This window comes from Protomyctophum bolini, assembly GCF_963924005.1.
Source record: "Protomyctophum bolini genome assembly, chromosome: 19".
Lineage (NCBI taxonomy): Eukaryota > Metazoa > Chordata > Actinopteri > Myctophiformes > Myctophidae > Protomyctophum > Protomyctophum bolini.
Genome location: NC_137880.1, coordinates 6885663 through 6913580, shown reverse-complemented (window position 1 = coordinate 6913580; position 27918 = coordinate 6885663). Strand labels below are relative to the sequence as shown.

At 43.0% G+C, this 27918-nt stretch overlaps 1 protein-coding gene across 1 annotated transcript in view; it reads left to right on the top strand.

Annotated features, from left to right (window-relative positions):
- Window positions 1-27471, top strand: part of arhgap18 (Rho GTPase activating protein 18) — a gene marked incomplete at its 5' end in the record, with an annotated part of 53586 nt that extends 26115 nt beyond the window's left edge. Inside the window, 16 exons of the mRNA XM_080791327.1 lie at window positions 4188-4341; window positions 8410-8492; window positions 9425-9571; window positions 10968-11025; window positions 12498-12613; window positions 15402-15473; window positions 15796-15889; window positions 16561-16652; window positions 16936-17013; window positions 17390-17549; window positions 18600-18682; window positions 19118-19324; window positions 20563-20697; window positions 23308-23429; window positions 26397-26452; window positions 27284-27471. Of these exons, the coding sequence (XP_080647453.1) occupies window positions 4188-4341; window positions 8410-8492; window positions 9425-9571; window positions 10968-11025; window positions 12498-12613; window positions 15402-15473; window positions 15796-15889; window positions 16561-16652; window positions 16936-17013; window positions 17390-17549; window positions 18600-18682; window positions 19118-19324; window positions 20563-20697; window positions 23308-23429; window positions 26397-26452; window positions 27284-27375 (1749 nt within the window). The 3' untranslated portion in view covers window positions 27376-27471. The remainder of the gene's footprint in view (window positions 1-4187; window positions 4342-8409; window positions 8493-9424; window positions 9572-10967; window positions 11026-12497; window positions 12614-15401; window positions 15474-15795; window positions 15890-16560; window positions 16653-16935; window positions 17014-17389; window positions 17550-18599; window positions 18683-19117; window positions 19325-20562; window positions 20698-23307; window positions 23430-26396; window positions 26453-27283) is intronic.
- Window positions 27472-27918: the final 447 nt, after the last annotated feature.

The window sequence follows — 27918 nt, the reverse complement described above, 5'->3', positions numbered from 1 at the left end:
GACACTTGGCCAGACTGCCGTTTGAAAGGGTCAAACCCCTCATCCTGATTGGGGAAGACCACCCCACCTAATCACACCAACCGAACAAGTGAGGTTGGGGCCTCCAGGTGGGCCAGCAGCCATCTGCACAAGACTGGGCTGGACCCTGCAGGAAAGCAATCTCCAGCCAAGACAATGTAAGTTGACTATAACAGAGCCCCAGAACACAGAGCTCAGGAGAAGGATGGAGAAACACTGGCAGGAGGCCACCAAGATACAATGCCCCAGAGACCCAGAGTGTGCCACCACTGGCAGTAAGGAGATCAACTGCTGCAGCAAAGATGTCATGAAAGGCAAGTCTCCACCAAAAAAAACCCTGAACCTAATCGGGGTGTCAAGAGACCAAAGTTTCTCCCCCACAGTTCCCTGCAGTGGCCAGTGAAGTCAAACTGTGCATCTGTACCTGAAAGGGGCAAGTCAAAGGCCAGAAAGCCCACCTCCTTTTAATGTCCTGTCAGTAGAAACTCAACCTGCACCTGAAATAAGCCCTTACCTCTCCCAGAGAAAGTTCATCCTTGAAAATGTAATGATTAGTCGCCAGAATCAAGATCCTTGGTGGTCTAAAACTTGAGTTATTGGTAAAATAACAGCAGGTTGGTGGTCATTTTGAAAAACAATGGCTGCCATGGTCACAGGACAAATCTAAATAGTACCACTGTATTTCTCATCTTTTAAAATGTATGATTAGTCGCCAAAATCAAGATCCTAGGTGGTCTAAAACTTGAGTTATTGTAAAATAACAGCAGGTGGCGGCCATTTTGAAAAAAAAAATGGCTGCTATGGTCACAGGACAAATCTAAATATTACCAATGTACCCCACATCCTTGAAAATGTATGATTAGTCACCAGAATCAAGATCCTAGGTGGTGTAGAACTTGAGTTATTGTAAAATAACAGCAGGTGGCGGCCATTTTGAAAAATGGCTGCCATGGTCACAGGGAAAGTCTAAATTGTACCACTGTATCCCTCATCCTTGAAAATGAGGTCTTAGTCACCAGAATCAAGATCCTAGGTGGTGTAGAACTTGAGTTATTGTAAAATAACATCAGGTGGCGGCTCTTTTGTAATATGGCTGCCATGGTCACCACGAGACAAATCTGTGATGGCCCCATAGCCAAAAATGTTCCTTATGGCATGCTCTAACTGTGTGCCAAATTAGAATACTGCCCATTATTCAAAAACAATAATTTTATTGTTTTAGGAACACTTTTGTCAACTCCGTCAGATACACGTCAACTCCGTCAGACACAAAATCTGACGGAGTTGACGTCTGACGGAGTTGACAAAATGGCATTTGTTTTCATCTTAACCCTCTTTAGTACAATGTAGCCATTTGTTTTTGCTTAATTTTGTTAGCTAAACCTAACCCCTAAACTAAAATAATAAACATTATTTTGGAATTCTTAACAAAGATCATAAAAATGTGCAGACGGAGTTGACATGTAAAAGCTGTGACCACATTGTTATCAACATTGTTTGTTTAAAATATCAAACAATTGAATGCTTGTCAGACCAGGTACTCCACTGTTGCAACAAATATAAATGGGACTTGGAAAAGGAGTCTTCAGGCTAAATCTGTCGACAATATTTTCTGATTAATTTAAGACTTTTAAAAAAACCTGACGGAGTTGACGGAGACGTGGGACGAACATTTGATATGAGATATTTAATAGAAAATATAAATTAAAATTAACTGTGTATATTATTTGCTATGTTGTTGACAATCTACTTTAATTTAGTATGTATATTTATGTGATTGTGACAGTATTAGACACTTTTTTGGCAGTTTGAAATTGTGGCCACTTGCTGGGGACAGGCTAAATACAGGCCTTTTTGGGTACAGGGCCTGCTTTTAACTAATTCAGATGGAATATGAAAACAATTATAATGAAATTAAGGGCATAATAATACACAACTGTATTACACTTAACTTTGCAAGTGCTTTTATTTTTATGAATTAATTTATTTTTTACATAAAATAAGGCTCTTATGTGTGGGACATGTTTTTTCCACTTTTGTCCCTCATCTCAAGAATGAGTGATATATAGTCCTAAAGTTTGTGCTTCTGTTGTAAAGACGGGGTATATATATATATATATATGTCGCACAGCGGAAATGGCTGATCTACAAGGTCACGTTTGTAAATGGGGGGGGGGGGGGGGGGTATTTGAGCTATTTTCTTTGGGAAATGCTAGTGAGAAACATTTGCGCCCATCGAAAGTTGGTTAATGAGAGGGCGGCCGGCAGTGCCCGCAAACTCACTTGTGTTCATTGGCAAAACGGTGCATTTTATCTATAGCTAATAGTACCATCTTTATCCAAAGCGTTTAACAATTAAGCAATATTACACGAGAGGGTGTGGGTTAACGTGATTATTGCCACGACAGTGATGCGGTCAGGAACGAGACGGAGTCGAGTTCCGCAAGCATCACTGAAGTGGCAATAATCACGTTAACCCACACCCTCGAGTGTAATATTGCAATTCTACCCCAGTTACCCTTAAAACTATTAAAATCGCTGAAAGAATTATTTTTTTTAATGACAGATGTAGTCACTACGACCACAACCTTCCCAAGAAACTAGCTAGCCTAGCCACCGAGTTTGCTAGCGCTCTGGGAGAACAGAGCAGCTGAATTCTTTGTTTTGATTAGGTGGTGAACAGTGCTGGTTTAACCCACGGCTAGAAGGCTGTTTCAACCAATCAGATTGCTTCCTCGAAACGACCTGTGGTAGAATGTGCATTATACATTCGCACACTGTGAGGGAACCATGCCAAAGGCCAAAACGCTACCAGAGCATCAAATCTCGTACCACCCGACCCGTCTCAGTAAAAGTTTTTACCCCCAGGCAGTCGGGCTGCTGAACGGCTGACCTCGAACTGTATTGCACTTCACTTCACTTGCACTTTTCTTTTCCTGTTTTTTGTCTTTTTCTTGCACTATAGATGTTTGTTTATGTCCTGTGTATGTAAGACTGAGAGTGCTCTGAGCAAAACAATTTTCATTGTATGTATACTCTGTATCTATACAAATGACAAATAAACCTGAACCTGAACCTGAACCAAGCTTGCCCGCTGGGAACAGTTAGGGGGTCAGTGCCTTGCTCAAGGACACTTTGGACCGCGGTGGGTGAGCCCGGGGGGGGGGGGGATCAAAACCTGATACCTCCCCATCCCATCGCCATGCTGGCTTGTGGTGGGCATGTTAGTCAAAATTAAAAAAAAATGCCACGGACAAAGAATACAAAATGAGTACACAAACACAGTAACACACGGAGAGAGCTATAGCCACCTAGTATAGTCCTGGATGAACATTACAGTTTCTGCAACTCTGAGACCCCTTTTCCACCGGTTGGTTCCCAATGGGAACCGGTTCAGTTCCTTTCCATAGGATGCACACTCCCTAGAGGCCATGGAAAAACATTCTCCCTGCCTCCCTCCACATCTGCCGGTTATAGCGCCACCATGAGGCCGAATTCTGCGAAACACATTGTTTATGTTAGTCGCACAGACTTCATCTAAATCTCACGCAAATCGGTACACATGATCTCTGTAGTCATGTGATCAAGAAAGACGAGCCTGTTGGATTTCTCAGATTCTAGCTAAGATATTGCCTTCCAAAGTTTTCAGGAGTAGCCCGTTTTGTACAAAAATGCTGCACATGTGATCCGTGAGCGATCTGGCTCTGCGTTACAAAATCAAGAAAATTGTTGCAAGAAACAAACAAACAAAAAAAAACATGTTTATATTACTCCTAAACATTTTGCCAGACATCACACACACTCCTCTCCTCCTGGGCACTTTTTCTAGTTCCCACTATAGTTCCTTTCCCCCTCCATCAGGCGCCCCGGCTGGCCAGGGGGAGGCAGTTTAGAGACCAGGATTACTGCATGTTTTTTTTTCAACCCTAGGGGACACGGGGGGGGGGGGGGGGGGGAGGGAGGGACAAGCAAACTCCACACAGAAAGGCCCTTTCGTATAAAAAATATATTAAAATAAAAAAAATATATATATAAGAAAGGCCCTTTCGTCGCCATCTCCATCACCCAGGTGCCTTTCTAGCTGTGATCTATCTATGCATCTACTGTATACTTCAAGCATAATATTATAAATGTGTGTACTGTACGTGTGTGTGCTTGTGTCGTTCCAGGACTCCCTGGACGAGCTAGCGATGGACGACTACTGGAAGGAGGTGGAGAACATCAATCGCTCGGCAGGAGGAGAGGGAGGAGGAGCCGGCATGAGGGGCGAGGGAGGCGGAGAGGGGGAGGCTCCGGACGAGGAGCAACAGAAGGCTGCTGAAGGTATTGGGTCACAGTGACCCTGGGCCACACACACACACACACACACACACACACACACAGTGGGGCTTTCACTTCCAGTGATTTTTGAGTGGTGCGACCACTCCTATAGACGGCTATGTGTGTGGCTGTGTCCTCGTGTTCCGAGCACGGAAATAGCATGTTGTCACATAAGTGTGCAGCCTGACACACAGACACGGGGGCCAGGGAGGAGAGCTAGTACAGTACAGTACAGTACAGGTAGTTATACAACTAGTCAACTAGTAAAAATCGGGGCACGCACCGGGGTGAGTCTTCTTGTTACCTGCCCAGGTAACTAATATGTCGTCTGGACACCGCATATGCAAAAGACAAGTCATTTTACACTCGGTTGCATGCTGAAAATAGCCGACCTACAAGCTCACAGCGCGTTGCGCTGCGACACGTTGTGAGCTTGTAGATTGGCTATTTTCATGTAAAAAAAAAATGCCATTACGACGCCGTCAGATTATCAAAGTACACAATGTAAGCTTTGAAACGAGGTGTCGTTCATTGGAATTGGAAGATATTTGAAGAGGATCGTCATTTAAATCTTGTTCAAGCATTATTGTCTTTTCTACTGTTTCACCGTAGGCGGCTTGTAAAATGGTAAATTATGCATTTATATAGCGCCTTTATCCAACGCGCTTTACAGAGTTTGTGCATTACATTCACACACACGTTCACACACCGATGGCAGAGGAAACCGTGCAAGGCACCAACCTGCACATGGGGAGCAATTAGGGGTTCAGAGTCTTGCTCAAGGACACTTCGACACTAACTCTGGGGGAGCCCGCAGGGTTTGAACTGGGAACCTTTGCGGTTCACCTCCTTTTACTCAAATCTTTGTTTCTGGGGGTCCCTGGAACGACATATTTTGAGCCAAATATAATTTTGGGGAGCCCTTTTACATCAGTTAGGTTAAGCAAAGTTTGAGCCCCACTAAATAGCAACACAGAGCAGAAAACTGTCAGGGTTTTGAAGACATTTTGTAGAATCGGCCACATGTTTTAATGCATTAATCTGTACAGAATTCCCCTGTAGATGACTCATTAATTACAGTCAGACAGGGATGCAGAACTGCACCCCCTGGTGGTTTAACTCAGTATTTTTCAACCTTTTTCATATCAAGGTCCACGGAACCACCATTTGATGAGATTTAGCCTCGCAGACCCAAAACTAAAGAATATTTTGTTATCATTCATTTTGATGAGATTTTGTCCACAATTCCATGCTGTATTGATGTGGTATCCTCAGTAGGAGAGATAGCGGGCAAACACGGCTAAATCTGCCATCCGCAGGTCTCTCTCTACTGGCTCGGGGACGCCACAATGGACATACTGTATATTATGAATGGTATAACTCATAACTCAACTAACCCGTCATCCAACCGCATTGATTATATCATCCTTTAACCATTTAGGCCTGACGTCGAAATTTAAGAACATGACAGTTTTCTGAAATACCTCATGTTTCTGTATCGGTGGTGCTCAATATTCCATGTCAAAGGACCACCAGGAATTATATGTATTTGGCCGCCGACGCTTTCATGACGACGCCAGGCCCAGGAAATGAATCCCAATGCATTTTTCCCACAGACATTTCAAAAAGTGTTTATTTAAAGACCTTTTAAGCGTCGTATACGTATACGAAGCCAACTCGAGTCGTGACAAATCATGACAACAAACACAATATTTTGGAGCAAACAAATAATTACAAAGAAGAAAAACAACATAAAAGGTGTTGTTAAACCTGCCGTTTTTTTCTACTCTCTAATTCTTTGTTTGGCCCAAAACATTGTGTTTATTGTCATGGCTCTAGATCAGCCTGGTCCAAATATGGAGATTGTGATGTCGGACTCGGATAGGTTAGTAAGACATGTCGGATACAGTATGTCCATATATGGAGTTCCAATATTCGGTGGGCCACTATAGGGCGACCTCTCAAATATACCCATATAATGTGAGAACGAGTGAAAGACACCCCCAGATAATCTGTACAGTATCAAGAAGGCTAGAACAGTATTATGTCGGAACTTGGGGCGGCAACCCCGTCGAAAGTGTACCCCTGACAACCCAGAGTGCTACGCATTCTGGCCACTCAGAATAGCCAAATGGCATTGATCACGCCTCCAGGTCTTTTAGTTTACTCAAGTTAGGGAATAAGGCCTGGTACTTAAAGGGACACTTCACCCTTTTTGCAAAAAAATATATGTTAATGACGTTTAGAAGCTTTAGAACACTTTCCTGGGGGTCTTTATGTGTGTAATATGTGGTTTTAGATATTTTATATTGTAGCAGTGAGCCTGTTGTCTCTGATGTCATGGACACTGGGCTCACTTCCTTCCTGGACTACATGTTGTCTCAGTAAGACATTTCTCCCCCCTATCCACAAGGAGGAGCAGTGCACCAAATAATTATGGGAATTGTAGTCCAGGAAGGTAGTGAGACCAGTGTCCATGACATCAGAGCCAACAGGCTCACTGCTACAATCTAAAATATCTAAAACCACATATTACCCACATAAAGACCCCCAGGAAAGTGATCTAAAGCTTCTAAACGTCATTAACATATATTTTTTTGCAAAAAGGGTGAAGTGTCCCTTTAAGACACGCAAAATACAGCCCTCAATGTGTATAAAGAATGAGTGATGCAGACAGACAGACAGACAGACAGACAGACAGGAAGGTCTATTCTAAGCTCTGTTGTAAATGTTAGTCGCAGCCGTTCATAGTGTACACACATCGTAAATAAACCGCTCCGTTTGTGTAACAAATGGAACCACATTATTTTGTACAGACTCCGAGTTAAACTAAACACTGAGGATTCTTGTTGCGGGTGTGTCGCGGCGTGTCAACGTTCACGTGCACTAATATAGCCATTGTTCTGTGGAAACAAACACACGTACATCCTGTGCGTCCAAAATGGTTCTCTCCTCCCTCCGTTTCCTTTTCCTGCACCTGGAGCGATGTTAAAACAGTTTCAGGGCCCCAGACGGAGATCTCCGTTCCTGTTAATTAGCATGCCCAAGACTGGAGATTGGTTAACGAGACGGAGATTAATGTTATCAAAAGCGGTCGCATCGCACCACAGCCTATAGAGCGTCGCAGTCCCTCCCCCTTCCAGAACAACGAACGGCCCAGGAAATTAAAACGCAATGCATTTCCCCATAGACAGTTCTTATTTAATTTATTTAAAGACCTTTTAAGCGTCGTATACGAAGCCAACTCTTTGTCGTGACAAATCATGAGAACACACAGAATTTTTCGGGCCAAACAAAGAATTAGAAAGTAGAAAAGAACGGCAGGTTACAACACTTTTTTTGTTGTTTTTCTTCTTTGTAATTATTTACTTTTATTTTATTTTTTGGTTTGGACCTTGTTTGAGAGGATGAGTTAGAGGCGAAAGGGCCTTTTCTTTGTGGAGTTTGCGTGTTCTCCCTGTGTCTCTATAGGGTAGCTATACCTCAGGGAAAACGTGCAGTAGTCCTGGTTCTCTAAACTGCCTCCCCCTGGCCAGCCTATCAAGCCTGATTGAATGGCAGGTTGTTCCCTGGCCACGCCCTGATGGAGGGGGGAAAGGAACTGGTTGAAATAATAAATAGGTTGTTCACCTCCAACCAGGTTAAACTCCCCCACCCTGTCGGGTGAAAAGAAACGGCTTGGACTCCTCATGCATTGAAGGGAAGCATGAGGTCAGCCCGCTGCTCTCCCCAGGTTGGCAGAGGGAGTGTAGTAGAGCCCAGGATTACATTAGACAATTGAATAAATGGGTTACAAAATCATTAAAAAAAAAGAAAAGAGGATAGTTAGAGTGAGCACAAAGGGAAAGAGATAGAAAATAAAACTTAAATGGAACAATTAAAAATGTACAGATGATCTATGTGAAAGCAGATATACATGATATTTAGAACGTTGGCATACTTCTTTGTGGGTGTTTACACAGTGCGCACGCACACACGCACGCACGCACGCACGCACCAAGGGCAAAGAGGGAAACCATGTGAGGTGCTGTTGAATGAAGACAACCTTCTTCTCTCTGATGCTTTCTTCAGATGGCGAGCAGGAGGAGGCGTGGCTAACAGAGGCGGGTCTAGCCAGGCTGTTTGACGATTCGCTGGGAGTCGACCAGGATCAGGCAAGACGCGCATTGAACACTCTTAGGGGTTTGATTATTAATCAATAATCGGATTGATTTGATTAGCCCATTAAGACTCTGTCGCATTCGCTCGTAACCATTTTAACCATCATTTAAAACTTTAGCTGTTGAGAAATGGCAGATCTACAAGCTCATATCGCGGCACCGAGTGCCGTGCTTATGAGCTTGTAGATCTGCTTTTTTATTTTCAATCGTGAAAAACGTGTGCAAATCTTTGAATATATATATAATATATATTCTTCCCCAGCAATCGTCTTAACTCATATAGGCTTTCTTACCTTTATTTGTAGTTGTTACGTCACCACCAAAGAGGTCCAGGTGTTATTTTGTGCAAAAGTGCATTATTGGCTATTTCCCCTACCATAAGCCCTTAATTAATTGAATTGCATTGAATTGAATGGGGCTATGGGGTGTTGTGCTAATTCGCTTATTTCCTTCGCTCAAACAAAAAAAATCCTCTCTTCATAAAATCCTCTCTTCATAATGTAAATAGTATCCCAAAGCGGCACACTTTACTACTTATTTCGATAAGTAGATATTACCAAATATTAGCACAAAAACCCAACGCCCATTGAGGGCTTATATTAGGGGAAATAGCCAATTAATGCACAAAATAACACCTGGACCTCCTTTGTTGAGGACGTAACGACTTACAAATAAAGGTGAGAAAGCCTTCTATAGCATGGAATTCTCCTTCAACCCTTTTGGTGTTAGTATTATGTTATGCCTTAAAGCTATTGAAAAATAGCAGATCTACAAGCTCACAGCGCGCCACCAAGTGGCGCGCTACGAGCTTGTATACGGTAGGTCTGCTATTTTTGAAAAATCCAAAGAGCGACTTGACGTATAGAAGACTTTTTTTTTTTTTAGAGAATCTGATCTCAGGTCAGAATGGGTTTTTGTTTTCTCAGGAGGAGGACAGCGCCGTGTTCCTGTCCACGCTGACCCGAGCGCAGGCGGCCGCCGTGGAGCGCCGCGTGGCCTCCCTGCAGCAGACGCTGAGGCGGCGGAACCGACAGCACGTGCCCGACGTCAGGGACATCTTCAGGGCCGAGAAGGTCAGCACGCACGTCGCACGCACGGCACGCACGCACGCACGGCACGCACGCCACCAGCGTTGTGTTTGGCAGCAGATTTTTAGTTTCAGTCATAGTCTCTTCTTGAATAGCCTGAGCTAACGCTATAGACATTTCTGGCCTAGATGGGAGGGCCGCGGCTTAGAAATACGCGCACCCTGATTGGTTCACCGATCTGTCCGTCAGCCCCGGTCTCTCCTCCCATTGATTTTGCCGAATACCATGACAAAAATATGTTCGTCGACTGCCTTTTTTCACTGACGAAAACAAAAACATATATATAAAAAAAATACATTGACAAACTTTAGCCAGCAAACAAAAACTAGACCAAAATGTTAGGAAGGGACAAGAGTTCAAAGTCATTTTACACTTTTTTTGCATGCTGAAAATCTGCGACACGTGCTATTTTCAGCAAGTGTAAAATTACGTCATGCCATCATTACGACGGCATCAAGGCCCGCCAAGATACATTTTAGTCGACTAAAATCGTATGACATTTACTCGACTAAAACGAAACACTAAAACATTCCAGGTGAATACAACGTTTCACTAAATGAAAACTACTCAAGAGGTGCATGACTAAAACTAAAATTATCGATTCATTGATTATGTCACACCACTAGATTCTTTTTTTGTATTGTTTCGAGTATGGGACAAAGCAATTTTCTGCACCGGGGGGGAGAGGGGGGGGGGGGGGGGTCACTGGAACAACATACAGTATTTTCAGATGGGGGTCGGCGGCCAATTACATATAATTCTAGGGGTCCCCTTGACATTAAATAGTTTGAGAACCACTGCTATAGAAATATAGCGTTTTTCAGAAAACTGTCACTATTTAGAAGACATTGGGCTGTATTTTGCGTGTCTTAAGTACCAGGTCTTATTACCTAACTTGAGTAAACTAAAGACCTGGAGGCGTGATCAATGCTCTTTGGCCACTCAGAATAGCCAAATGGCATTGATCACGCCTCCAGGTATTTAGTTTACTCAAGTTAGGTAATAAGACCTGGTACAAAATACAACCCATTATGTAGAATCATTCCCAGGTCAAAATGGGTTGAGTACTATAGAGGCACTCCAACAGTCCTTCTCCCATGGGGTCTAGAGACTCCCGTGTTGTCGGCTGACAAAAACAATGACCTACAATTATTATATGTTTTTGTACATGTCTGAGCTGTAAACGAACACTATGGATTTGTACTGTATGCAAATCAGCAGAGTTTCTCACTATGAAAAAGAGGAGATGGCACAGCTGTGTAATAAAGGGAAGGCACTGTACTATGCATGTGTGTGTGACTGTGTGTGTGTGTATACTATCATTTTGTCACTCTGTGCGTGTGCGTGTGTGTGTGTGTGCGTGTCCTGTGCATGTGTGCAGGTGGAGGAGCCTGACGTAGAGAGAGCTGAGAACGGCAAAACAGATGTAAATATGGCTGGTATGTGACGCACACACACACACGCACGCACGCACGCACACACACACACACATTTCGTCGACCAAACCTAAGACGAAAAATGTCCGTCGACTACATATTTTCACGGAGGAAAACTAAATGGAAACTAAGCTATGATGACTAAGACTAAATGTATCGACGATTTCGTCAACAGATGCAAACTTAGACTAAAATGTATGTAAATTAAGGGACCAGTGGACTAAGAGATCCGGTATTCATTAATTTTACACTTGCTGGGTAGTGTAAAATCAAACATTACATGCCATCAAGGCCAGCCAAGGTACATTTTAGTCGACTAGATCAACTGTAGATTCAGCCGACTAAAATCGCGTGACATTTAGTCGACTAAAACTAGACTAAAAATGTGACTAAAACTAAATGAAAACTATTCAAGAGACTACGACTAGAACTCAAATTAAAATCTGCTGCCAAAAACAACACACAGACACACAAACACACACACACACACACACACGTGCACGTTTTGTCCTTATAGGCAAAACATTTATGCGATTTGTGTTGTGTTGGCGTCACATTTCTATCGGCGCACTTATTTAAATAATAATAATAATGAATTGCATTTTCATAGCGCTTTTCCAAGTGCTCAAAGCGCTTTACAATGGTTCATTCATTCATATACATTGGGAGGTGAAGCGGCGAACAGTCGACGCCAGCGTCCTCACTTCCCACCCCCCAATCCAACCCTTGATGCTGAGTGTCAAGCAGGGAGGCACTGGGTCCCATTATTTAGAGTCTTTGGTATGATGACCCGGCCGGGGATCGAACCCCCGACCTCCCAGTCTCAGGGCGGACACTCTAACCACAAGGCCACTCGAGCACATGCGTGCAGAGCTGTAGAAGTCATCTATTCTAGACGCCTATGTTAGTGGACACTGAAACGTCTCTCTTTCAGTTCTCAAACATTTTTCATGTCAAGGACCCCCAAGAATGTATAATTGGCCGCCGACCCCCCATCTGAAAGTATGTTCCCCCCCCCCCCCCCAGAAGCAAAGATTTGAGTTAAAAACGTTCGCTCCGAAAGGATATATATATATATTCAAAGATCTGCGCCGCGTTTTCTGGAGATTTTTGAGGAGCTCGGTTGCCGCACTACGAGCTTGTAGATCTGCTATTTTTCCAATGGCTAAATTGGAATCCTGTAAAGAAAATTAAAATAAATGACATGTGAGGTTTCCAGCCCAACCAGACAGAGACGGACACACGCACACACACACACACACACACACACACGCACACACACACACACACACTCTGCACTTTAGCACCTGTAACCGTGTCTCCCTGTATGTCGTTAACCCATGTCTGTATATGATCTGTCCCACTTAACACATTTTGTGTTGCGCAAGCCCAGAGGGTGGAACCTTGACACGTGTGTGTGTGTGTGTGTGTGTGTGTGCGCGTGTGTGTGTGTGTGTGTGTGTGTGTGTGTCTAGAAAAAGAGACGGAGTTGAACGTGGAGGTGTCCTTTTCAGAGCAGGCTCTCAACTACAGAGATCACCATCAGAGATTAAACAACGACGCGCCACAATCACCTGATGACAAACTACCGGTGAGTCATACACGTGCACATAAAACGCACGCACACACACACACACACACACACACACACACACACACACAGAGAGAGAGAAGAGAAGAGAGAGGTTTGTATACTATACTTAAAACGTCAACCTTTTTTGGACAGCGATTTTATGAATGCTATGTTTAAAAACGGCCATTTTCCTTGTTGTAAGGTCCAGGAAAATGGTCCTCAAAATGTCTATTTTTCATATTCTACTGTACTTGAGGTTATATACTAGTATGGTATAGTAAAACACACATGCATGCACGCGCGTCGCACGCGCCATATTCTGGTGTCTGTGGTGATGGTTGAGGCTGTTTTTTCTTTCTTTACATTGCTTGTCATTTGTCCGAAAAACGACAACCTACCTCAAACGAATACTGGACAACTCACCTCGGTTGCTTGCCCGGTTTTTCCTCCCGGAATTTTCACCAGTTGAGGGGGATAACTTTGTAATATGCTATTGGCTGTTTCTTTTCTTTTTTGGAAAAATATAAAAAGATACTCCTGTTATTTTACTTATATAGAGCGGCGCAGTCCCGCCCCTTTTCAGAAAAGCGAGTGGCCCAGGAAATGAAACCCCAATGCATTCTCCCATCGGCACTTCTAATATAATTTATTTAAAGACGGTTACTCCGCGGACAAAGTCAACTCGGATCGTGACAAATCATGACAATGAACACAATGTTTTGGGCTGATCAAATCATTAGAAAGAAGAAAAGAAAGTCAGGAGACAACATTATTTGTTTTGTTTGGCCCAAAACATTGTGTTCATTGTCATGATTTGTCACGATCCGAGTTGGCTTTGTCCGCGGCGTAACCGTCTTTAAATAAATTATATTAGAAGTGCCGATGGGAGAATGCATTGGGGTTTCATTTCCTGGGCCACTCGCTTTTCTGAAAGGGGGCGGGACTGCGGCGCTCTATTGACCCTATAAACAATTTTGTATTATTTAGTATTATGTCATGTTTTGCCCACTCAAATGGTACCTCGTCAGATAATCCCCCACATATCCTACAACCACTTCTGTGAACAGACTCCACTGTAGTAGCTTTTCATTAATTATATATTTGTACTTAGGCTTGTCTGCTGTCGTGAAAGTTTTTTTAGTTAGAGAAATTCAAAGTCCAGCCGTCTGCGAGTCCAGCCTCTCCCACCCCTCACTGCAGGGGGAAAGTTCTGGGAGGAAAACAGAAACGGGGTGAGTTGTCTTGTTATACACCCCTCAAACCCTGACCTAACCATAACCGCCAATCCCGGTGACCAGCGCATGTTCGAGCGGTTCCCGCATGTCAGACTTTTGTCGGGTGTATAACGTAAGCAAACTGGCCTTTTTTTGTTTGTTGAAAAGCCGACCTTGTAAATCTTCACACTGCAGGTTGGATGGGGAAACCCTTTTGGTGTTAGCATTATGCTATGCTTTAGCTATTGAAAAATAGCAGATCTACAAGCTCGTAGCGCGCCACTTGGTCTGCTATTTTTGAAAATTCGAAGAACGACTTGACATGGAAACGTAGCTTTTTCAGAAAACTGTCAGGATGTAGACGACGTTTTTAGAATCTGATCTCAGGTCAGAATGACAACTGTCAGGATGTAGAAGACGTTTTTAGAATCTGATCTCAGGTCAGTATAGACAGAAGGCCCAATTAGAAACAGTTGTTCTGCAGACTTCTTTTCAAGTCAAGGGAGCCGCAGACTTAACCTGACTCCGCCGCAGACCCCCCCCCCCCCCTTTCTGAAAATGTTTAGTGCCAAGGACCCCCCCCAGAAGAGAAGATGTATGTTAAGAGAAAAAAAAAGAACAGGGGGAAAAAAAACCCCTGTAACTCCCCCAAGGGCTCGTGGTTGTGAAGGGAGAAAGATGCTATTATGAAAATGTTGCTCCAATTTTAGCCCTCTGGTGACCTCTGCTGGCTGAGTGCGGGACGCCACCTACAGTAGTAGCAGCAGCAGTGCTTGATGTTATTGTGTTGTTCCTCGTACAGTGTGTGTGTGTGTGTGTGTGTGTGTGTGTGTGTGTGTGTGTGTGTGTGTGTGTGTGTGTGTGTGTGTGTGTGTGTGTGTGTGTGTGCGTGTGCGTGTGCGTGCATGCGTATGTGAAGGTAATGCATAATCTATGTAAAGGTGTATGAATGGGTAAAATACACCCAATCTATGTGAAGTTTCAGTTTTCTTAAATAATACCCCGTGTTTCTTTTTCAGTGGTTCTCAATATTTCACGTCAAGGACCCCTTGGAATTATATGTAATATTATGCCTCCAACCTCCATCTGAAAATATGTTATTCCAGGAGACCCCTCGGAAGCAAAGATTTGAGTTCGCTCTGAAATAATATTTATTCAAAGATCTGTGCCACATTAAAAAAAAAAAGAAGCTTTCAATAGCTAAAGTATAACAAAATGCTTAAAACACCGAAACACCATACAGAATGGGTTAATGGTCTCGGGTATTTCATTAAAGAAAAGGTTGAAGCCTCATTTTGCAATTTATTCTTGTATGTAGAAATGCAGGAACATTACATACCTATAGGTTTAGAACAATAATAACCTAAACATCATAATTATACATTATCGCGCCTAATTGTTTGTGCAACAACTAGTCATCAAATGTTTGAATTTGTGCTTTAATCGATGAGTAAAGCACATATGCAATGGGATATTATTAGATTGTACTAAAAGATGTTGTCTGTCTGTCTGTCTCTGTCTCTGTCTCTGTCTCTGTCTCTGTCTCTCTCTCTCTCTCTCTCTTACTCTCTCTTACTCTCTCTCTCTCAAAGAACTTCAAGTTGCTCCGGGATAAAACGGGTCAGACCAGAATAGGGGATCTGTCTCCGCTGGATATGAAAAAGGTACGTGTTTTTCTTTTTTTCTTTTTCTTATTTTTTTACTGTACGTAAAATGACAGACGTGTTTTCATAAGAAGCATAGCACTGTTTATTTAACCCCGTTTGGTGTTATAGCATCATGTTATGCTTTAACTATTGAAAAACAGCAGACCTACAAGCTCAGAGCTTGTATAGGTCTGCTATTCTTTTTTTATAGAACAATCGAAGAACGACTTGACATGGAAGAAACATGGCTCTTTCAGGAAACCTTTTTTAGAATCTGATCTCAGGTCAGAATGGGTTACTTTACTTACACACCATCTCTGTCTCTTTCCCACGGCATCAGGTACGCAGACTGGTGCTTGTGGAGATGACGGCTCTGTTCGACACGGCCGGTATCGACTTCAAACCTCACAAAGCCGTCAAAGGCAAAACTAAAGGTACTACTGTGCACGCACGCACGCACGCGCGCACGCACGCACGCACTACATGTGCACACAGTAATGATGTGGTCATGTGGTTCATGTATAGCAGAGCATGAACCATCATCGACACATAATATTACATCCCCAGGTTCTAAGCCGGGGGTTCGCAGAAGTTTTTTTTCTCTATAGAGAATAACATTGGGGGGTCATCTTAAAACTCAGTGTCTGCCAAGGACTTAATTAACTGCTTTTACTCCCACATGTGTTTACAGACATTTTGGATGTGTTTATACAATCATTTTGGATTTGCTTACAAACATTTTGGATTTGTTTACAAACATTGCATGTTGTTTACAGAAATGGATTTGTTTACAAACATTGCATGTTGTTTACAGAAATGGGTTTGTTTACAGCATTTTGGGTTTGTTTACAAACATTTCCGATTTGTTTACAAACATTCTGTGTTTGTTTACAAACGCTGTTGATTTGTATACAGTATTTTCATGTCATCAACAAGCACTATGGAGAAAAAAAGGAAAAACATTGGCAGTGAATGACACCTCCATTCTATGGGAATTTACCTCCCCTCGTGTTCTCCTGATAGATGTATTTTTTTCTGTGTGTGTGTGTGTGCGTGCGTGTGCGTGTGTGTGTGTGTGTGTGTGTGTGTGTGTGTGCGCTCGCAGAGAGTGGTCTGTTTGGCGTTCCACTCGCCACGCTATTGGACCAGGACCAGAGGCGGGCTCCTGGAACCAAGGTGCCATTCATACTGCAGAGAGTGAGTGAACCGGCCAATCGGCAGCCATCAATATACATGCATACTGCACTGGTACACGAGCCAATCGCGTCTATTCATACCGCAGGGAGCGAGTGTCACGCCTCTTTCCTATAGCCGAATTCAATTTTTTACAATTTACAATTCAGGCATTTAGCAGACGCTCTTAACCCATTCTGACCTGAGATCAGATTCATACGAGGTTTCCACTGTGGACACACACACTGGGTCTGATTAACGCATTCTGACCTGAGATCTGTCTCTCTTGTTTTCCCTCTACGTCCAGCTGATCAGCCACATCGAGCAGGAGGGATTAGACACGGAGGGCTTGCTACGGATCCCTGGAGCGTCCACCAGGGTCAAGGTCAGTAACGCACTATAGCCTCGGAAATAGGGTGGCCGCAGACGTCCGGTTTTAGACCCACCTGTGTTCCTCCCACCTCAACCTCTGGCCGGACACATAATTGTCCAGTTTCTTTGTGATATATTATATACAGTGCTTGTGTCATAACTGTCATTCACGTCGTCTGGGTATTAAAATGTGAGCCGGCCACACAAAACATTTATCTAAACATGAAATGAAATACATTGATTATAAAATGAATGGCCTTTGTGGTATACCCTATAATTTAAATTTAATTAGCAAATTATATGTTCTCTGTGGACATAATGCTGGAGATGATGGTGGTGAAAATCAGGTTTCTCCCTCCCCCTCCCCCTCCCCCGTCCCCGTCTACCAGGCGGTGTGTCAGGAGCTGGAGTCGTCGTTCTACGACGGGCTGTTTGCGTGGCAGCAGCTCAAGCAGCACGACGCCGCCAGCCTCCTGAAGCTCTTCGTCCGAGAGCTGCCGCACTCGCTGCTGACCGTGGAGTACCTCAACGCCTTCATCGCCGTCAACAGTGAGTATAGGGTTATGTTATAAACAACCTGGTTTATTTATTAAAGTGGACACTTCACCCTTTTTTGCAAAAAACATATATGTTAAAGGAGAATTCCATGCTAGAAGGCTTTCTTACCTTTCTTTGTATAGTTGTTACGTCCCCACCAAAGAGGTCCAGGTGTTATTTTGTGCAAAAGCTCCTTATTTCCCCTACCATAAGCCCTAAATTAATTGCATTGAATTGAATGGGGGCTATGGGGTGTTGTGCTAATTCGCTTATTTCCATCGAAATAAGTAGTAAAGTGTGCCGCTTGGGATATTATTTACATTATGAAGAGAGGATATATACAAAAAAATACCCCATAGCCCCCATTCAATTCAATGCAATTAATTTAGGTCTTATGGTAGGGGAAATAGCCAATAAGGAGCTTTTGCACAAAATAACACCTGGACCTCTTTGGTGGGGACGTAACAACTACAAATAAAGGTAAGAAAGCCTTTTAGTATGGAATTCTCCTTTAATGACGTTTAGAAGCTTTAGAACACTTTCCTGGGGGGTCTTTATGTGTGTAATATGTGGTTTTAGATATTTTAGATTTTAGCAGTGAGCCGCCCCGGTGTCTCTGATGTCATGGACACTGGGCTCACTTCCTTCCTGGACTTGCATGTTGTCTCAGTAAGACAGCTCTCCCCCCTGTCCACAAGGAGGAGCAGTGCACCAAAGAATTGTGGGAATTGCAGAGACACAGACTGAGTAGGAAAAGAATCGTGCCATTTTGGACCTATTATATGAAGACAGGTTGAAAAGTGGTGAAGTGGTCCTTTTAAAGTTTAGGCATGGTTTTTTGGAGTGGTTGTTCTAGGCGAGGCTGGGGAGGGCATGTCAAAGTGTTTTATGTCCAATTACTATAACTCTAACAAGTCTTTGTGTGTGTGTGTGTGTGTGTGTGTGTGTGTGTGTGTGTGTGTGTGTGTGTGTGTGTGTGTGTGTGTGTGTGTGTGTGTGTGTGTGTGTTTGCGCGTATGTGTGTGTGTGTGTGTGTGTGTGTGTGTGCGTGCGTGGTCCCAGGATTCCCCACTAAGAAACAGCAGCTCCAGGCCTTGAATCTCCTTGTCCTGCTTTTACCAGAGGCCAATCGGAATACCCTGAAGGTACTGTATAATAAAACGCACACGCGTGTGCACGGTATAGGAAGGGATGTTGCCCCTTTTTTTCCTCCATTTTTTTTCATGTTTGGGGTCCAGCGCCATAAACTGCATAGGGGGATGTTCATTATCTTTCTCCTTTTTTTGTTGTTGCAATGTCCCTTTAACTCATTTCAAAATTCTAAAAATGTCTGTTTGAAAATGACAGTTTTCTGAAAAAGCTGTGTTTCTATGCCAGTCGTTCTTTGATTTTTCAAAAATAGCAGACCTATGAGCTTGTAGATATGCTGTTTTTCAATGGCTACGAGCTTGTAGATCTGCTATTTGTCAATAGCTAAAGCATAACATAATGCTAACAACACCTAAAGGGGTATATCCCGCCCAGAATGGGTTTTTAAAGCACACGCCTATACTGACTATACGTTTGCTCTCGTCACGCAGGCGCTGATGGAGTTCGTGGAGCGGGTGATCTCGCACCAGGCCCAGAACAAGATGACCCTCAACAACGTGGCGGTGGTGATGGCGCCCAACATCTTCATGTTCAAGGGCTTCCGCTCCAAGGTCACGGAGCAGCAGGAGTTCTCCATGGCCACCGGCACGGCCAACATCGTCCGGCTGCTGATCCGATACCAGGACCTTCTCTGGACGGTATATATATATATATATATACACTACCTTCCTGGACTACAATTCCCATACTTATTTGGTGCACTGCTCCTCCTTGTGGATAGGGGGGAGAGCTGTCTTGCTGAGACAACATGTAGTCCAGGAAGGAAGTGAGCCCAGTGTCCATGACATCAGAGACACTGGGCTCACTGCTACAATCTAAAATATCTAAAACCACATACACAGACTCTTCACATAACTAGAGCATGTCTGAAATGTGTCAGAGCTGAAATCGACATGCAAATATGAAATGAATGCCCAAACGTGTAGCTATAGGTGTAATGTTAGAGACCCACCGAAGTGAACCTTTCAAGCCTGTTTTCTCAACTCGCTGTTTTCTGCAAGACATTACTCTATATAAGCCATATCTTCAAAACTGGTGGGCCAAACTGAACAACCAATATGTCAATTTGAAGCTAAGATTCCCTGCTTTCATATGACAAAAAACAAAAAATCCAATGGCAGTCCCTCAGTCAAATTCAGTCACATTTACACATTTAAAGCTGAGGAATAATTGTCGCACAGATAATTGCGATTAGCGATTTAATTGTGTGGGTTTTTTTTTCTTTTTTCTCATTGAACATTATGAATAAATAATTAATTTCTGTTGATAATTACCTGAAATATACAAATAGATTACTGACATTCATTATTTTATACTTACAAAAAAGGGGAAAGACATTTGTGGAAATGTGACGTGTTGTATACGCTTGTAGATTTTTTCCTTTTTTTTTTAAAATGTATGAACATTTTTCAACATGGCAACGATTATGACAAAATAATCGCGATTATCTCAAATAAATTGCGATTAGACGATTATGTTATAACGATCACAGGCCTAACGGAGAGGACTCATTTGTACACGACTACACGGTCACAAATTGCACTTTTATAATGTGCCAGAGCCACTTATCGTGATCAGAATAAGCACACTTAAGCATGATCTCCTCTCAACAAGCAACAAGCGAAATAGTCACATGAACAATAGCAGACCTCCCTCAATAAAGTTGCTGCCTGTCGACTTCAAAACAATACTACAACATGACGTAACGATATCACCCGCTCCCGACGGGATCATACGGAACTTTTGAAACAGAGACCAGGCCTTCCTCCGAGGTGGTGGAAAAGCCTGGTGAGGTCGAGGTCAAGTAGTACTAAGTACTACTAATTATACATTGAGTACAGCATGTGTAAAATGTCGCTCTCGCTCTCTCGTCTAGATCCCCAAGTTCATTCTGACTCAGGTCAGACAGCACAACATGGAGCATCAGAAGAAGCAGCACCGAGAGAGAGCCGTACGGAAACTACTGAAGAAGATAACCACTGACAAGCCAGTAGAGAAACCACTCTATGAGGTGAGAAGCAGCTTGTTTTAGTTAAACTACTGAAGAAGATAGCCACTGACAAGCCAGTAGAGAAACCACTCTATGAGGTGAGAAGCAGCTTGTTTTAGTTAAACTACTGAAGAAGATAGCCACTGACAAGCCAGTAGAGAAACCACTCTATGAGGTGAGGAGCAGTGTTTTAGTTAAACTACTGACGAAGACAACCACTGACCAGCCAGTAGAGAAACCACTCTATGAGGTGAGAAGCATGTGTTTTAGTTAAACTACTGAAGAAGATATAACCACTGACAAGCCAGTAGAGAAACCACTCTATGAGGTGAGAGAAGCAGTGTTTTAGTTAAACTACTGACGAAGATAACCACTGACAAGCCAGTAGAGAAACCACTCTATGAGGTGAGAAGCATGTGTTTTAGTTAAACTACTGACGAAGATAACCACTGACAAGCCAGTAGAGAAACCACTCTATGAGGTGAGAAGCTTAGTGTGTTAGTTAAACTACTGATTGATAACCACTGACAAGCCAGTAGAGAAACCACTCTATGAGGTGAGAAGCATCATGTTTTAGTTAAACTACTGATTGATAACCACTGACAAGCCAGTAGAGAAACCACTCTATGAGGTGAGGAGCTTAGTGTGTTAGTTAAACTACTGATTGATAACCACTGACAAGCCAGTAGAGAAACCACTATATGAGGTGAGAAGCATAGTGTTTTAGTTAAACTACTGAAGAAGATAACCACTGACAAGCCAGTAGAGAAACCTCTCTATGAGGTGAGATGCAGTGTTTTAGTTAAACTACTGAAGAAGATATAACCACTGACAAGCCAGTAGAGAAACCACTCTATGAGGTGAGAAGCATGTGTTTTAGTTAAACTACTGATTGATAACCACTGACAAGCCAGTAGAGAAACCACTCTATGAGGTGAGAGAAGCAGTGTTTTAGTTAAACTACTGATTGATAACCACTGACAAGCCAGTAGAGAAACCACTCTATGAGGTGAGAAGCAGTGTTTTAGTTAAACTACTGATTGATAACCACTGACAAGCCAGTAGAGAAACCACTCTATGAGGTGAGAAGCATGTGTTTTAGTTAAACTACTGACGAAGACAACCACTGACAAGCCAGTAGAGAAACCACTCTATGAGGTGAGAAGCAGTGTTTTAGTTAAACTACTGAAGAAGATAACCACTGACAAGCCAGTAGAGAAACCACTCTATGAGGTGAGAAGCAGTGTTTTAGTTAAACTACTGAAGAAGATAACCACTGACAAGCCAGTAGAGAAACCACTCTATGAGGTGAGAAGCAGCTTGTTTTAGTTAAACTACTGAAGAAGATATAACCACTGACAAGCCAGTAGAGAAACCACTCTATGAGGTGAGGAGCAGTGTTTTAGTTAAACTACTGAAGAAGATAACCACTGACAAAGCCAGTAGAGAAACCACTCTATGAGGTGAGAAGCATGTGTTTTAGTTAAACTACTGAAGAAGTTAACCACTGACAAGCCAGTAGAGAAACCACTCTATGAGGTGAGAAGCATGTGTTTTAGTTAAACTACTGAAGAAGATATAACCACTGACAAGCCAGTAGAGAAACCACTCTATGAGGTGAGGAGCATGTGTTTTAGTTAAACTACTGACGAAGATAACCACTGACAAGCCAGTAGAGAAACCACTCTATGAGGTGAGGAGCATGTGTTTTAGTTAAACTACTGACGAAGATAACCACTAACAAGCCAGTAGAGAAACTAAATAGAAACAAAATGAAAACTAAGCTATGATGACTAAAACTAAGACTTAAGGTCATTACACACTGGTGAATTAGCGACGCGATGCGAATAAGCGATCTGAAAAAATGCGAAATATTTGCCCGGCGAATTTAGTCGCGTCTGTACACATATAAATGCGACGCGTATTGTGCGATTATATTCGCCACCCCTCCACTCCATGTCCTCTCCTCCCCCTCCTCTCCTCCTCCACTCCTCTTCTCCTGCGTCATGTCAGAATTGGTATCCTTTCTTTCATACCCTGAAGAGAAGGCACTCGGGTGCCGAAACGTTGGTCTATAATAGAAGTTTTTTTTGTATCGTGATTCCGTGACTACGAGCTGTGCAACCTCTCCTTCCTACATACATACAGACCAAAGTTTGACGGAGCACGTTGCTCGCTGCTGTTAGCACACCCATGTGCCATGTCCACACACGCACACACACACACACACACCCCCCCAACAGAGTTGTAGGAGGGGGAGGTGTGCAACAGCGTGTGCTGCTGCGCTATCCCGACCTGCGGCTGCTGCTCTGTTGACAGCTATTGTACGGTATATGCCGCTGTTTATACACAGCAAACGCAGTTTGGGGCTGCATTCTGATGTGGAAATCTTTGAGAACGGCCATTTTGGTCTCTTGTCCGTGAAAAACAGGGCAAAACATGACATCGTGCTTCACGTTGGCTCACAGCGCATATTATTCGCTGTGGCGACACGCCGACACACCTGAAGGGAAAGGCCCGAAAAGAAGATTTGACATGCGAGTGAGTGAGTGAGTGAGTGAGTGGCAAAGTTTAACAAAGACCCTTTTCTCTCTTTCATGTTTTGGTTTTGTTCTTGTAAAATCCCTATAGGAGCCGTCCCAGGGGTTCATCCGTGTCCAGGCTCCTCAGTTCAGCATGGTGTCCATGGCCGTGCAGCTGACCGCAGAGCTGCAGGCCTCCGACGTGCTGTCTCGCTTCATCAGCCAGGACAGGTGCGTTGGTGGTGGTGGTGGTGGTGGTGGTGGCGGCGGCCATTGTTGTTTTTGGCAGCAAATTTCTATTTTAGCTTTAGTCATTGTCTCTTGAATAGTTTATTCACTTAGTTTTAGTCACATTTTAGTCACCTGGAATGTATTAGTGTTAGTCTAGTTTTAGTCGACTAAATGTCATTTTAGTCGACTAAAACTACAGTTGATTTAGTCAACTTTGGTGGGCACTGATGACGTCGTAAGGACTGTTTTTACACTTGCCGATTATGTCATGTGGCTTGCCAAGTCTATGGACTTTTAATGTTTGTTTAACCCATTCAGGACGGGAGCCCCTATTGGTGTTTTAACCCATTTAGGCCTGACGTCGAGAAAAAAAAGGGGAAAAAAGAGTCTTCTAAATTCTGACAGTTTTCTGAAATACATCAATATTTCATGTCAAGGACCCCAAAAATGATATTATGTATTTGGCCGCCGACCCCCCTCTCAAAATATTGTTGTTCCAGGAACCAAATCAAAAAGGAAGAAAAGATTTGAGTTAAAAACTTTTGCTCTGAAATCATTTATATTCAAAGATTTGTGCCGCATTTTCACGATTCTTCAAAAATAGCTAAAGTATAACATGATGCTTAAAACACCAAAAGGGGTTCCCGTCCTGAATGGATTAAGCATCATGTTACTGTACTTTAGCGGAGTGCCGCGCTACACAAGCGTGTAGATCTGCTAGTTTGAAAAGTTTTGAAAATGTGTGCAATTCTTTGAATAATGTATTCATTCCCAGCGAACGTTTTCCAAGTCATGTCTTTGCTTCTGGGGAGGTCCCTGGAACAACATATTTTGAGATGGTCAGCGGCCAAATACCGGTATATAATTATGGGGCTCCTTGACATTAAATAGTTTGAGAACCACTGATATAGAAACATAGGTTTCCATATCAAGTCTATGGACTTTAATATTTGTCTATAGGGTAGTAAATGACTAGCCTGGTTAATAAACCAGACTAATATCGCACGGACCGCGGGATATTAGTCTGGGGAGGCTCAGCTTGGATTTCATTTCCAGAGTGGCGGGTTGAAACATTTTCTCTTTGACGCAATTGGTCAGAGCTACTAGTCAGTCAAAGGTCTCAAGCATTGAAAGTCACTGTACCAAAGCCTGCCCATATTGCATACCGTGTCCCGATTGGCCGCCCCATTTCTCTGGTGTAGGAAATGGGCGTACAATTGAGCCTCTCCAGACCGTTATCCGCCGGCAGGCAAATCTTTTTTTGCCAACGGCTGATTCGGTCTGGTTTATTAACCAGGCTAGTAAATGACAGCGTAAGATGACATCTGGGCGATATAAAAATACTGCCATCGCGGCGCCCCTCACCTTTTTTAGGGCGCTAGGTCTGTTCCTATTATTGTGTGTAAACGCGGGATTTGAAGACAAAAGTGAGGACACGGATTGTGATTGGCCCGACGTGATTGGGTGGATGTTGGTTGAGAATGAGATGATGTAATGATGACGTATGATAATAAGAGCGCTTCTCATTTTATTAATTTCAAGGACCACAGTTGACATATGTTTAACTTGTGTACCTTTTATTTTGTAGTATTGTTTTGTGCCCTCCTGTCTGCCCCTGTAGTTCTGTACCTGCCTTGTCTAACCTGTATTGTGATTAGTCTTTGCTTTCCACCTGTGTCCTCTTAGTCCCCCGGCCAATCCCTGTCTTGATTTTGAGTTTTGTTTTCACCTGTGCCTAGTTAGTCTGTGTCTATTTATACTCCCCTGTTTGTTCAGTTCCCTTGCTAGTTTGTCACTTCATGTCAGTAGTGTTCAGCTCCTCATGTATCCATGATTTGTCTCCTAGTGTATTCCTGATTTATGTACTTCAAGTTCCTTGCATTCCTTGTGTATGCCTGCGCCTATCTGTCTGCAATTGGGTCCTAATTGCTCCTGCCCTTGCACTGTTGCACTGTGACAGTTTGGTATATATTAAGGCCGTCATAATAACTCTTGACAGTGTACAAATGGAACCAATTAGGGTCCATGACTCAGGGGGTGCCCACACTTTTTGACTTGAGAGCTAATACTTTCAAAATGAACCAGCTCAACAAGATCTATACCCAATGAAAACATTATGATACCATTGCTGAAAATGGCTTTGGAATAGTGTCGGTGCTGGCATTATACATTTAAGACAAAATGCACTTGGAATGGGAAATGGGGACAAATGGAATAGGTAGAGCCTAGAGTTTTTTTTTTTTCTTTTTTTTTTTTTGTAAATCTACTGACATTTTGTGCACTGCAGCAACACTCTTGAAAACACAGTATTGTAATTATGGGGTTTGAGCTGACGGGCACTTTTTTTATGTCAAGTAAATCAATCAAGTCAACTTAATTCAAGTGGCCGATGCCAAAAAATATATATATATTTAAATTAAATATTCTTTAGGGGCATGTGTCATGTGATCTGGTCTGCACAGCCTTTGTGATCTACTGGTGGATCGCGATCTACCTTTTGGGCACAACCTGGTCCATGTGGTTCCATGTTGTACAGTTAGTACAGTTACAACAGTCCGTTTGGTTCCTACTGTAACTATCATTCGTCTTAGTAAACAGAAAATATTATTTTTCAGGTCGTGGTACCAATTTTATCCAAAGGGGAGAGAGAGAATTCATATTATAATATCTTTCTTTGTGGGGTTCTCTCTCTCCCGATTGGATAAAATCCCAACCTGAACTGAATGTATTTTTTTTCCCTGTTTACTAAAACAGTTTGTCACTGAACAAACTCTATAGTCTAGCAACGATGACCATCGGAATACTCATCTCATTCAGGAATGTTCCCACATTGTTATACCGACTGAATGGCGTGTATATCACACATGCATACTGTGTTTTAGTTAGTTAGTTTTGCCGAGCGTGTGTACAGTATAATGTACGGTCTTTGTAAAGCCCGTCCGTGTGCGTTTCTCTCTGCCCTTTCAGTTCAGCGCTGCTGAGGAGAGAAGAGCTGTGCCTCTTTGAGATCGGTGGAAACATCAGTGAGTGTCTCTCTTTCCTCCAGTAAACGGCAAAACATCTTTATAGCCTCCAGTAGGAAGGCGACACATATTTCATCGTGATTAAAAGAGAAATCGTGGAGATTGTCCTCCGTCATACACAGGGATCAGAGCGGCATATTCATACTTTGTCAAACGGACCTGTAAGGTTTTTTCAAAATATTTAAAATGCCTAAAAGGTTTAGGGTTATAGACAGGGCCTTTGGCTCATTTTGTCAAAGTTTTAACTAAGCATTTTGATTACATTGATCGCAATTATTTTGGCCACAATAATCGTGACATGATTTCATCCCATCCCATCCCATTTGTTGTCGCACAAAAAGAACATGCATATTCATATATCATATGAAAGCAATGGTTAAAGCCTCAATCCTTCGCTTGGTTTTGGCAGTATGTAGAACAGAAAAACAATATTACAAAAAAGAAAAACACCATTCATTAATTTACATATTGTGTTAATTGTGTAGGAAACGGCGCTAGTGTAGGGGCCTCCTTTCATTCACAAATCGCGACTTTTTTTTTTCATGTCATGTGATTTGACTTTGCCTTAAACCCATGAACATGTCATGACTGCTGCTGGGGTAAATGCCGCTCCTTATGCACAACGTCATGGCAGTGAACGGTTGGATTTTTTTTTTAAAGACGGAGATCTCCGTTCATGGCAGTCGGTGTGTTTATTACCAAAGGGCTCCAACTTCAAGCAAAATTCAAAATGGCCACCCCGCTCCCCCCCCCCCACTGTACTCTGCTCGTATGCTCTGTTAACCCACCGTAACCTTTCTCTTATTTCTCCCTCTGCTCTCCCTCCTCAAGAGGAGAGATGTCTGGACGAGGAGACCTACATGAAAGACCTGCAGCAGGTCAACCCCGCGGCAGAGTGGGTCATCAAAGCTGTCCAGCGATGATGAGACGAGCCTGCATGTCTCCCTATTATAGGCTGCCTGCCAGAGACGCCTGCCCACTGCACCAGGTGCATGCTGTGCTATAACGAGGTCCACCCACTAACTTGACCCTGCACCCTAAATGACTTGGGAGAACTTTTTTGTTTGTTTGTTTTTTTAATCATTATTACCTTTTCTATTATTACAAATTTAAAGTTAAAAGATTTCGATATACAATACAAATGGGGGGGGGGGGGGGGGGGTGGATAGAGTTTCCCTCTCTTAGAAAAAAAAGGTTACATTTTTGGTAGTGGACCTATACAAGCTGTTTGCCAACCACCATCGAGAGAGAGAGAGAGAGATTTTGTGGACTGTGAAGTCGTCTTTTTGAAGTCCGACCTATAGTATCTACAAGAAGTTTGATATTTATTGCCGCTTGTCTATATAGACGCTGGTGGGAAGAGAACAGAAGAAAGGCTATAAGGATAAGAAAATAGAAAACAAAAAAAAACATCTGGTAAGGGGGGGGGGGTGTGAGTCGTATACCCCTTCACCCACCCACCACTC